The sequence below is a fragment of the Phodopus roborovskii genome, unplaced genomic scaffold (genome assembly GCF_943737965.1).
Source record: "Phodopus roborovskii unplaced genomic scaffold, PHOROB, whole genome shotgun sequence".
Classification (NCBI taxonomy): Eukaryota; Metazoa; Chordata; class Mammalia; order Rodentia; family Cricetidae; genus Phodopus; species Phodopus roborovskii.
In genome coordinates this window covers 232,859-245,647 of record NW_026126597.1, presented here as the reverse complement: position 1 = coordinate 245,647, position 12,789 = coordinate 232,859, and the positions used below count along the sequence as shown (strand labels likewise).

The window sequence follows — 12,789 nt, the reverse complement described above, 5'->3', positions numbered from 1 at the left end:
TTAGAGAAGAAATAATTTAATTCATCTTACAGTCTACAGTTCATCATGGAGAGAGAAACCAAAGCAGGAACTGAAGCAGAAGCTTAAAGGAATTCTGCTTACTGGCTTGCTCAGCCCGCTTTCTTACACAGCCCAGGACCACCTGCCCAAGGGTGACACCACAGTCAATGAAGCAAATGTTCCACAGGCCAATCTGATGGGGAAAACTCTCCACAGAGGTTCCCTCTTCCCAAGTGACTCCAATTTGAGTCAAGCTGACAGCACTAACAACCCACCCAACACTGGGGCTTATTTACAATTAAGGCAGAACTATTAACCCCAAGATTTCCCAACAGTGTTTATGGTTCCTAAAATTCCTTCCATGGAAATTAACTTCTGCCTGGCAGTGGTAATGCATGACTTTAATCCCAGCCCTTAAGAGGCTGATGTAGGTGGAGGATCTCTGAGTTTGAGGTCAGCCTGGTTTACAGAGCAAGTTTCAGGACAGGCAGGGCTACCAGAGAAACCCTGTCTCAGGGAAAAAAGGAGTAGTTAATTTCTTTGTCATAGAAGGCATCTTTTTATAATAGATTTCATTTCTTCCCCCAGCCCCCCGAAAGATGATGAAATGTGGTATTGAAAACAATTCAGAAAAGCAGCAAGAAATGGAAAATAAAGGCACCACCCTTCCTAGCAGCAGCACTAACCAGTGACACCACCTCAATGCGGAGTCTTATGTTTTGGAGCCATGCTTCCCAAACTACGAGATGACAGATTTACTAAATTCCATTGTGAACTGATATTTCTACAGAACATGATAAAAACAAACACTGGAAGAAAAATGCCACAGCTGTGTCAGACTACTAAAAAGACACACCACGTCATCTTTGTGACAGGATCTTATGTAGCTGAGCTCCTTATCCTCCTGCCTAAGGCTCACAGTGCAGAGATTGCAGGTATGAGCTACCATGTCTAGTTCGGAAGACTCACTGTCAACTTCTGAACTGGCAGTGATCAGTGCACTGTTGAGCCCACAGTAGGAATACTATAAGTAGACCTTTTTACCTCTCACATGCACATTCTTTTATTGTATATGCCTTACACATAGTTTTGGTTTTTATGTGTCTTGTGAATATATGCTGTTGGGACGATACTTTCAGAGGCAGAAGAGGGCACTGACCACATTAAGCTGGAGTTACAGGTGGTTGTAAGATGACCAAGGTGGCTCACAGAACTGGGAAGGGACAAGTCCCCCAGACCTCAGGTAAAGTGGGGGAGGACAGCTAATGGAGAGAGAAGTAGGAGAAAATGAGAGGGAGGAGAGGAAGGCATGTGCGACCAGGAGGATTGAGCCTGGTTAGGAATGGAAAATAGGAAAGAGAGAGAGACAGAGACAGAGAGAGAGAACATAAAAGAGGGAGCCAATATTGGTTTGAAGATAAAGTTGAACACAAAGAAAGGTCGAGGGAACTACAAGACTGCTCCCAACTAACAATCTCAGCTTCCGTGGAAAGGCTATCATAAATGCCCTTCCCGGAGAGTGAGATCAACAACTAACTTCTCCATGGAGTCCTCAACTAATGCCTGTTGAAAACAGGAGCAAACACCCATACATAAACACTGAGTCGAACTAGAACCCAGAAGCAGATGGAGAGGACAAGACCATGCGGTAGAAGTACATAGAGACAGCTTACCTGAACAAGGAGGAGCTAAGGGCCACTAGACTGATAGCTGGGAAGCCAACAGGGGACTGACTCGGACCCCCCTGAATATGGGTCTCAGCCAGAAGGTCTGAGCAGTCTAAGAGACCTCAGACAGTGGAGCCAGGATGTATCCCTGGTGCACAAAAGGACTTTGCAAACATATCCCCCATGGAGGGATAACTGCCTTATTCTAGAGATAGGAGAGAAGCCCTAGTCCCTACTTCACAGGACCTGTCAGATCTACATGACCCCAACTGGATGGCATTCCCCTACATATGGTATTGTGGTGGGGGGTTGGGAGGGAGGGTGTTTAGAGTGCATGGGAGAGGGTAGAGAGGGCAAAAGGGAGGGAAGGAGGGAGGGAGGGCTGGAGGGGAGGGAGCGAGGGAGGGAGAGGGAACTGGGATCGACATGTAAAATAATAAATTAAAAAAAAAAAAAAACGCTTTGACTCCAAAATTTAAGTTGAAGAACAAGTTACTGGGGAAAAGTATTTCTATTTTTGTTTCCACAGAAAATGAAAAGATGTGGATTCCTTCCAGACTAATGTGGTTTGATCACACCAGACCGCCTGAAACAGAGTACAAGCTGATCCTACATTCCAAACAGCTGGACAAAACAGCCCTACAGACTACAGCTAGGATATCTGAATCTTCTTCGAAACCCCCAAGACAGCGGCCCTTACCAGCAGGAAGTAGTTTGGAAAGAACGACGCCCAAATTCCCAAATATTGTGTATAAATGATTGTTTTCATTTAATTGGACTTTGTTATATAAAATTAAATAAAAAAAATAAATAAAAAACAAAACAAAAAAAAAAAAAAAAAAGATGACCAAGGTGGGTACTGGGAACCAAACTCTGGTCCTTTAAAAGAGTAAGTGCTCTTAACTGCTGAGCCTTCTCTACAGCCCCAACATACACTTTTATTACCTAGTGTTTCCAAAATGTACACATTTGCCCATGACCACCCATCATCATTTTTTAATATTAAAGGCCACTGACAGCTGGGTATAATAGTACACTGCTGTGATCCCAGAGCTTGAGAGATGGAGACAGGAGGATCAGGAGTTTGAGGACAACCTGGGTTATATAAGACCTGTCTCCTCTTCCCTGACGTACCAGAAAAGAACAGGCTGAAAATGTTAACATAGGCCCATGTGGTGGTGTGCACACAGGAGGCAGGGTCATGAGTTCCAGGACAGTCAGGGCTACACAGAGAGACCATGTCTCAAATTTTAAATGTAAAAATATTAAAAGATGGCAGACCATTATACTTTCATAAGATAACACCTTCATAAGTGCACAGATTGTGGGAAAGGGAAGGAGAACTCAGGTTATATTTTATCAAGGACAGTCATAGCTCTCCTCAAAGTTATCCTAAGAAGAGCATGGTTCCCTGAGATAGATAGATAGATAGATAGATAGATAGATAGATAGATAGATATGAAAACACTTGGCTTCTATGGCTGACTGGCTGATCTGGTGGTAGTGGTTGTTTGGGGTTCTTTGAAATAGGACCTTTCTATATAGCCCAGATTGGCCTTGAACTTACAACCCTCCTCGCAGCCACTCAAGGGCTGGAATTACAGGCATAACACTTGCATTGGTTCTGTATTAAGTTTTGTTACCTGTGAAACTGAGGCAAAAATGTGTCATAAAATTGTATTGAGGAGTTGCTGCTTAATAGACTGGTATACAGCAGGTGCTCACATTGTTAGTCATTATTAAAGACACATTCTAAACTAGAAAGAAAGCCCTTCCCGGGATTCCCCACCACGCTGCAGCCCTCTCCTCGATCACACAGTTGGCAACAATACCATTGCCACCACTGGAAAGAGGCCCAGTGTACTGTTATGCATCCACCTGCTGAGTACTATGAGCAAACTCCAGGAGAAGGTGTACCCAGGGCTCACTCAGGGGACTGAGCTCATTTCTGCTAGCTATGTTGTTCCTTTTAAGACAAGTTCTCAGGTAGTCCAGGTAGGCCTAGAACTGGGTATGCTGTGGGGGATGACCTTCACAATCCTGCCTTCTCTTGAGCTCTGAGATTTTGGGCATGCATCACCACACCCACCAAGCTGTTTTTGTGACCCAGCAGATAGCCTCGGCACAAAGCCCCACTGACCTCATGACTGCAAAGGTTGTCTGGCCTCACCCTGGCCAGTACAAGCCCTCTCTCTGGCTCCTCCACCAGCACCATCTCTCTGACCAAAAACAGTCATGGAAGTAGCTAGGGGAGGGCAACAGAGCCATGGCCAGACCCCCTGGTCAGCCTAGCTAGATGGTCAACTCACCAGAGTCTTTTTTTTTTTTTTGTCCAGCATCCAGCAGGTCTCAGGCCTCCCGCCATCCAATACCCAATAAGCCCTCCAACCTGTATGAGCCTCAAAGTAACTGCTCACCCAGCATCTCCTCTCACTCCCCAAACCACCTGAAGACTTGGACAAGAATCACTACCTTCCTACAGTCACATGGATGACACTGGAGCTTCAAGGACACTGGAGCTACCAAGGACTCTCCAAAGTCATCAGATCATCTGACACCAAAGCCATGGTCTTTCCTGCTCCCTTCTCCACAGCTCCAGGCTTATCTCACAGAGAAGTTTCAGCATAGCTATCTTACAAATGGAGAAACTGAGGCTCACTCATGAAATGACCTGCTCTGAGGCCCACAGCTAGTAAGCGGAGAATATGGATTCAAAGCCAATCACTCCACGCAAGTCAAATAATTCCCTCTTCACCTGATCCCAAAGATGGTCATGTTGAGGCAGAGGCACAAGGCCTGAGCACCATTATTCTTAGGAACATGGTGGCACAGACCTGTAATCACAGCTACACCGTAGGCTGAGGCAGGATTGTCAGCTTAAAGCCTGGCTACAGAGTGAACCTGAGGCCTGCCTGGACAACACTGCTTATGAAATCCTGACTTGGAAAAAAGAAAAAAAAAAAAAAAACAGGCTGGCAAATGTAGCTCAGAAGTGACACTCACTCACACTCTCCTTTCTCTGTCTGTCACCCACCCAAAGCAACAGAGACCTGTCCCTATACAACCGGCCAGCTGCTAACATGCCCAGTACCAGGGGCAGACTTCACTCTAAACCTCTAACTTCAAATACAAATGGACCCAGCAGTATGATCTGTTTCTCTAGTTAGTTCTTAACCCTGTTCTCAAAGCCTTGTCAGTGTTCCACTGAGAAAAATTTAAAAAAAAAATAAATAAATAAACACATTTGACTGCAGGCTGACTTATGGCACAAGGCTGTTTCATGTATTTAGAAAAGGGGCCTTTAAAGTAGTGACGTGAGGCTGTGTGGACAGGCCCAGGACACAGATCAGTATTCTCACAAGAACAAAACCAGGCAGATGCTTGTTTCCTTCCAGATGAGAAGATGTGTCCAGAAGCAGCCATGTGCAAGCTGGAAGGGAGCCCAGTCTTAGACTTCTGGCCTCCTGCTCCATGAGAAAACAGGCTTCTGTTGTTTCAGTTAATGATAAAACAAAAGCAGTGACCTTCTGCAACTGTCCTCACACAGGCAACCTGTCATGTCAGCTCACTTCCTCTGCCGCCTCTAGGCTGCTCCACAGGGTTACTTCAAGATGACCAGAGTTCTTTAGGCCTTGACTTTGATGGCCTCCATCCCATCAGAGCCTCCTGTGTGGCTCTCTTTTGGAAACTCACTCTACTCTGAGTACATGATTCCATCCAAGGATGGCAACCTGTGACAGCAGATACAGGTCTCATGTCAATCACCAAAGCCCTGGTATTTAAACAGGACTCCAGTCCACCCCACTGGACATGCTCAGTCTTTAGCTGCACAACTCAGGGATGAGAAGACACTCATTTCAAGCTGACCTCATGTGGAGAGCACAGGAAGGCTTTACTCAGCCCAGCTGACCTGCCATCAGGCCTAGATCTGGTACCCACTTCAAGACAGTTATTGGCTCCTTCTCTCGGTCAGTCATCACTGCAAATGCTCTCTAGCACTTTCTTCAGGATCTTCCTGGTGTAGTGCCTACCATGTCTACATACACAGAGGAAAAAGAAACTGATAGGCTGTGACGGCACTACCCTTTAATGAAGGTATTCTCCTCTTCTGACTTGTGCTGAGAATCCATTAGGGTCAGAAGTCAGGCTGTTGCTAATCAGCCCTCTCCTTCCCCTCCCAACCTTGAATTCCCAATCTTAAAACATAGCTGCTGTTTTCATTTCTGTTTTTTTGTTTTCCTAAGTGAAATGTTTGCTTGTTCCTGGAGGAGGAAAAGATAGGTTCTGGGTACAGGCCTTATGCAAGTTGGAGGGACTCCAGTGATTTAATTTCAAGCTACCTTGCAAGACTGCACATTCTCATCTGAGAGCAAGGAAAGTAGATAAACATTCACAAGGCCGTTGACAATAGCCTAGGAACCGAATGACTTACTAGCAGGTGCCCAGGACCTTCACCTCCTGCTCCCTCCATCCACTTCACAGCCCTAGGACAGCCTCCTTCCAGAACATGAAGGAGAAATGCTGAAAACAGGTTTTATAAAGGTATTTTATACACATGCATGTACATGTAAACATAAAAGCATTATTGTAATTATTTTATCTGGTTTTAACAAATATTTGAAATGAGAGGGGACAGACAGCAAGATGGCTCAGCAGTTAAAGGTGCTTGTTGCCACACCAGATGACCTGAGCTCCTACCCCAGAACTACTCACATGACAGGAGACAACTGACTGCACAAAGTTGTCCTCTGACCTCCACACGCAGTCCATGGCACTTGTACACACACACACACACACACACACACACACACACACACTCTTGCACACACTCACACCACTCATATAAAAACAATAAATAATACTTTTTAAGGGCCCAACACAGTGGTGCACACTTTTAATCCTAGCACTGAGGAGGCAGAAACAGGTATATCTCTGTGAGTTTGAGTTCATCCTGGTCTACAGAGAGCCAGAGCTATATGGTGAGATCTAGCTCAAAAAAAAAAAAAAAGTTTTTAATAGTAATGCTATCCTGGTGGGTATGGTGGCAGAGTCCTGTAATCCTGGCACTTCGAAGACACCAGAAATTAGGGTCAATTGTGGTGTTCTGTTTTGATTTTTACGTTGTTAAGGCAATGCCTAATGAATCTCTACCACACATTCCCACCATAATGTACTTCACAACAGTCTAGGCATGGTGAGGTCAGCCAATGACTGAGACTTCCAAAACTGTGGGCTTGTCACAGGAAAGCTAGTAATGTATTCAGATATGAGCTACAATTAAACGTGCTGAGGGGACTCTCCTGGCAGCCAGAAATAATGGTACTCATAGATTAAAGCTTGTGGATAGGAATTCTGGTTTGAGGCAATGAAGCTGTTTGCTAAGGTGACGAATGATTAAAGGGAAGCTATGTACACACTAGAACACACACACACATGCACACAAACTCGCATACACAGAGACAATGGCCAACATGTGCCATAATGCCATAGTGACACCTAATGTGCTGAAACATAAGACAGGGAACAAATGGGAGACAAATGAGATAGGTTATCGAATGTCAGTGAACTGATAATATATATTGGTATATTTGGGTTGATGTCTTATGGGGGTGATCTACCACTGAGCCACATCCCCAGCCCTTTACATGCTCTGAGTCAGGGTCCCAGCTGGTTGCTCGGCTAGCCTCCAACTCTCCCTGTAATCCAGGTAGATCTTGCTATCTTCTCGCCTCCACGGTGGGAGCTGGGGTAATAGGTCTGTAGCTCCCTGCCTGGCAGAATAGGTGTCTTTGTTTTATGCTGAGATAAAACCTGGGATGACCACAAACACCTGTTGGGATCAACAGGCTGGGGACAAAGTTAAAACCCTGAGTCAGATCCCTCGAGTGCTAGGTCAATAGGCATGAACTACCATGCTGGAGAGCCACAGCTGTGATCACTAACTTAGTGAACACTGAACCTGTTCACAGGAAAATACAGGTAGGCTCTTTTGGGCCTCTTGTCAGATGTCTGTCAGCTTTGAAAATTCACCTATTTTTTAAGACATGGTCTCAAACTATACACTACTGCTCTTGAACTCACAGTAATCCTGCCATTTCAATCTTTCCAGTACATTTAGATTTTGTATACAGAGTCTCATGTAGCCCAGGCTGGCCTCAAACTCCCCATGTAACTGAGGGTTCCTCCCAAGTGCTAGGATTACAGAAGCATGCCTGGCTGGCTATCCATGTCTTTTGACATACGCCCCAGCCTCTTGCAATGCTTGTTCCTTGTGCTGATCTTGTTCGTGGGTGCTTGTCCTGGGGTCTGCAGCATGGCACTCCTCTGTTGTACGTAAAACAGTTACCCAGCTCCTCATTCCTCAGCTCAACAAAATGGAAACTCTTTGAGGGCAAGGCTTTGTCTTGTTCATCCATGCACAGTTCCCGACACAAAGCTGGGCACCAGGGATTCACGCATGCATGGTTCTCAACTCCAGACTCTGAGCAATATGACCAGGAATTTGATAGAAAACACTTCTAGTCCTGTGCAGGCCAGGACCACATTCAGCAGCTACTGAGTTCTCAAACACAGCAGGCTCTAAAGGGGATGTGCTCAAAGTGAAAGCTCTGCACCAATTGTGAAGATGTACCACACAGACATCTGTAGCTGCTGGAGTTACAACATAGCATCGCTTGTTGGGGTCCTAGCTATGGGACTATCTTGTTCATTACCAAGAATGGTGGTTAAGCAAGCAAAAGGGATAGACAGACGAGGCAATAACTCTCTTGGAAATGAAACAGAAAGCCAGACCACCCCCTTGCCATCCCTAGCTTTCTGCCTTTGCCTCAATGGTCCCTGATTGATTGATTGATTCCTTCCTTCCTGAGACAGGGTCTAATGTACCTCAAACTTGCTTGAAGCTATGTGACCTACTGATCCTCCTTGCCACTGCCTCCCAGGTGCTGGAACTGCAGGGATATATGCTATGCCTAGCCAACTCTTCCTGATTTCTGTTCGATCCTGGTCTCACAAGTCCATCAGTAGAATGCTTGCCTAGCAGCTTAAGGACCTGAACTTCATTCTGACGCTGCAAACATAAGCACGCCAAAACTTTTGCTCAAAACAAAAAAGTAAATTATTTCTAACTTGTCTATGTACATTTGGGATGTAGAAATGAAAGGTTCAGGGTGTCTGGGTATAATGGTGCAGGCCTGTAACCCCAGTACCTAGAAATGAAAGGTGAATGAATGATCCAGGGTTCAAAGCCATCCTCCACTATATACTGAACTTTGAAGTCAGCCAAGGCTACTTAAGGATGTTTTTGTTGTTGCTGTTTTGGTTTTGGCTTCTACAGTCAACTGTCCAGCTCTGGGCTGTTGTAATAGGACCAATGAAAGCTTAGGGGAAACCTTTGATTTGTGCAATTGCGCTTTAAAAATAGTAAAGTTATTTTTGTTTGTTTGCTTAATGCTTTAGAAATCTGAGATTCTGAGAGTTCAATTGCCCAACCTCACAAAGTTCACCCACTCCTTACGTAAATCAGACGGGAATTAGTGATGGATGAGCATAGAGCAACTTTAACACACACTGCCACATATGTGTCTGTCATCTCCAAGGCCATGCTCTCAGAAAGCAGGCTGCCAGTAAATTCCAGCAAAGTACTTTCTTAATCCCACACCCTGGCTCTGAGGGGCCTGGTGTTCTCTGTTCTCCTTAGGTACTGATTGCTATTTCTGCTGGGGAAACCAGACCTCACAACAGCTCCTGGCAGGCCCTCCTCACTTTGGCCAGTAATCCCAACCACTACTAGAAATGAGCAGCTACAAAAAACCCTAACTTGTTTACAGGAAAGCTGGAAAATCCTAAAATTCAAGATCTTATCTCCCAAGATTTTCCCGGCAGGAAAGCCCTTCTCAGTCCAAACAGCTTTTTGTAATCATTAAGATAATTATATTCTGCACAAGCAGACAATAAGGAAATGGGCAGGCAAGTGGAAAGAGGAGTGCATTATTAGTATAGGAAGAGAAAATATCTGGCTTAAGTCTGAGGAAACCCTAACAGTTCCAAGCATGAATGGGAGGGGCCACCCTAAATAAAACAGTGAAAAGATGTGATCTCACTCATTCTTCTCCACTAAGAACTTCAGCTAAATTGCAAATTCTTTTAGCTTTCCCAGATACAGGGATGTTTGGGGCAGCAGCATTGCTTAACACTGCTCAGTCCTTGATTGCGGCCCCACTGGAATCTCCATAATGAAAAACAACACATGAAATTGGATCCACATGCATCCACCCACAGCCTGGACTCCGGAGGGAGTATTTTACTGACAGGCACATGCCGGTGCTCAGCATTCAAACAGGGGCCTCCTGCAGTCAAGCTCCAGCTATTAAAACAAAATTCACCAGCCCAGAGTCAAAAGTGACTGACACTATTTCACCCCAGAACACTGGTCCAGCTCTCCGTACCTCAAGTTCAGTCTCCTGTCTGTTGATGTCATCCGTGGACTGATTTAACTTCTCCAGCTCTCCCTGATGAAAAGAGAGAGAGAGTTGAAGGATGCATCTTTTGTTTCTAGGGTAACTTAGTCCACAACTGGAAAATCACCCGAGTGATGAAAGTCAGTTCTTCCTTAAAGAAAACAGTTGAGACTTTGCTTAAAGCATTCAGCACTTCTAAAACTTTGTGACATGTCTGTCCTTTTTGACAACATCTTGAGGTCCAAGGGATTTGCCTTTCCCTGAAAGGTCATTTCCCCCACCCTCCCCACCCCAGGTGAACTCAGCTGCTGCAAACTGTAAGTTACCCAGTCAAAACAGCATCCTCGGCTTTAAAGAACAACTTTACAGAAGGCCAAGCCAAATCACAACCCCGGTGAGCCATTAACTTATCTTTCTTTACCTATAAAGAGATGAATTTTCCCCCTAATTACCCATTATTCACCCTACCTGATGGGGGATGTTGGTTAACTAGCTTTTATCCTGCTCTTTTTAAACATTTACAATCTAATATTTTGTAAGAAATGGCTAACATGAAGTTAACTAACTCATCTCTACTCTGTAAACAAAGGGTATTGCTAACACATGCTAAACCCACAAGATTTCCTGGTCCAAACCCATGGTCTGAATTAACAGAGTAGCTAATGAGAAGGTTTTCTCACTGATCTTTAATGTGTTAATCTGACAAAACAATGAGTTTAGAATGTATCCACTGAATTAAAAACAAGCCTTCTCCCCCCTGTGCACTTAAAACCAATTACCGATCCAGAAATTGCAGGATAGCAATTAAAAAAAGATATGGAAAGGGAATAAAAATGGGTCATGGAAAGGAATTTGCTGAGTTTAGGAGGGTGAAGAGGTTAAACTGTCACTCCTAGATCTCGCTTGGACATTATTTTTAAACATGTCTCCTGGAAATGGAGGCACAGCAGGCCAGGCCATCCCCTTCTCTCCTCTGCTTTATGCATCAGCTGTCCCTAGTTGATGTTCATACCCGACCTCAAGGAAAAGCATGGTTTTAAACAGTTTGAGGCCGCCAAGTGCAACACGTTCACAACGAAGCCCTCCGTGCATTGACAATTAACCCAAGAGGAGGGCGACTGAGGCCAAGCAGGCATCTCCGCCAGGTGAGGGCTCGCGCAGCGCTGAGCTCCGGTGCGGCTCACGCCGCAGGGGCAGGCGACAACGACCCGGTCCCGCTCGCCCACCACGGTGTCCGCGTCCACGCGGCCGGGGTAACGCTCCTCGGAAACCCCAAGCCTGTGCAATGCTCAGGGCACCGAGAGCTGCGCCAAGGTACCCCGACTCCGCTCGGGGCCCCCGCCCCCTTTTCCCTTTGTTGCAATCCGCCCGAACCGCTGGTTGTATTGCAAGGACCCTCGGGCTGGGCCGAAGGTCTGCAGGGATCCCCGAAATAATCAGGCCGCGTCCACACGGGCACTGCAGCCTTCCACTGGGAGATCGTGAAATGGGGTACTCCCAAGCCAAGCCTCGGTACAGCTCCGTGACCTAAGCGGCCTCCACCCCGCGACCGCGGACTCGCGGGGCTGCAAACCGTGTGTCCGCTTAGACGCGGACTTCCGCGGCAGCCCTGGTGAGGTGGGGCTGTGGGCTCCTCTCACGCGTCCTACCTGGATCCGGGGGTCCACCTCTTCCTCCTCCTCCAGGCCCTGCTCCATCCTCTCTTCCTCCTCCTCTTTCTCCTCCACTTCCCGGGCGGGCGGCGGAAGCTCCGCCGGCTCCTCAGAGCGGCTCCGCTTCAGCACCGCGTCCATGCGGGCAGCCGAACGCCCCGCAGCCGGGTCGCAAAGCGCGCGGTGGGATCCGAGCGCGCCGAGGGCCGCCTCGCCAAAGCCGGGTAGGTCCGGGCGCGCAGCGCTGCCACCCGGGTGCGCCGCCGGCGGGTGCGGAGCGGCGGAGGAAGTGGGCGCGGCCGCCCCCTGTCTGCAGCGGCCCGCAGCGCACCGCGCCCGCTTCGCCCGGGCCGCCGGATAGTCAGCCCGTCACCCGGTGCTCTGTCACAAAAAGCCCAGCGCCCTGGCGTCCCTGCCGGGACCGCAAGGAAAGGCGCCGCCCAGTGGCTCGCCAGCCCGCGCGAGGGCCGCCTGCTTGAAACGAGCTTCCTCCTGCCTCCGGTGAAGCCAACCAGGGCACGGAAGGAAAGTTCAGGTGATTCCTATTCTCCGAAGCTACCTTCGGGAGCCTGGATAGGATTGTTTCTGGGGTCAACATGGGGATCTGATTTCCCAAGAAAGGGAACTCTACCGTAATCCCACATGTACAGCGGGTTTAGAGGATAGCCAGCCAGCCACCAAATGGACGTCCAAAGGCTGGAGCCCAGAGGGCAGAGCTTGGCAAGCAAAGGGATGCTCTCCTAGAGCCTACCTGGATATCCAGGAAGCATTGAGAGCCTGTGTGGCAGGGGGAATCTCATGGACTGGGGAGGCTTTTAAAAGAGCTCACACTGCCTGCTCGTGCGTACGCTTGGCCAATGTAGGAGCCATGTGGGTTTCAGGCCCAACATGAAACAAGGAACCAGAGCTTGCCTGGCGAACTGGGCATCACAAAAGGGCTAACAGTACAGGGGGTTGCTCTGTGTAGTTGCAGGTGCCAGGGTCACTGTGGGGTCAGGAAGTACCTGGTCA

At 47.4% G+C, this 12,789-nt stretch overlaps 1 protein-coding gene across 2 annotated transcripts in view; it reads right to left on the bottom strand.

The window, feature by feature from the left end:
• Sh3bp5 (SH3 domain binding protein 5) overlaps positions 1–12,149 on the bottom strand; it is a 62,598-nt gene extending 50,449 nt beyond the window's left edge. Inside the window, exons 1-2 of one of the 2 annotated variants that reach the window (XM_051204764.1) lie at positions 11,776–12,149; positions 10,115–10,177 (exon numbers count right to left, since the gene is read on the bottom strand). In XM_051204764.1, the coding sequence (XP_051060721.1) occupies positions 10,115–10,177; positions 11,776–11,919 (207 nt within the window). In that variant the 5' untranslated portion in view covers positions 11,920–12,149. The remainder of the gene's footprint in view (positions 1–10,114; positions 10,178–11,775) is intronic. The other variant, XM_051204763.1, reaches the window with a different exon arrangement.
• Positions 12,150–12,789: the final 640 nt, after the last annotated feature.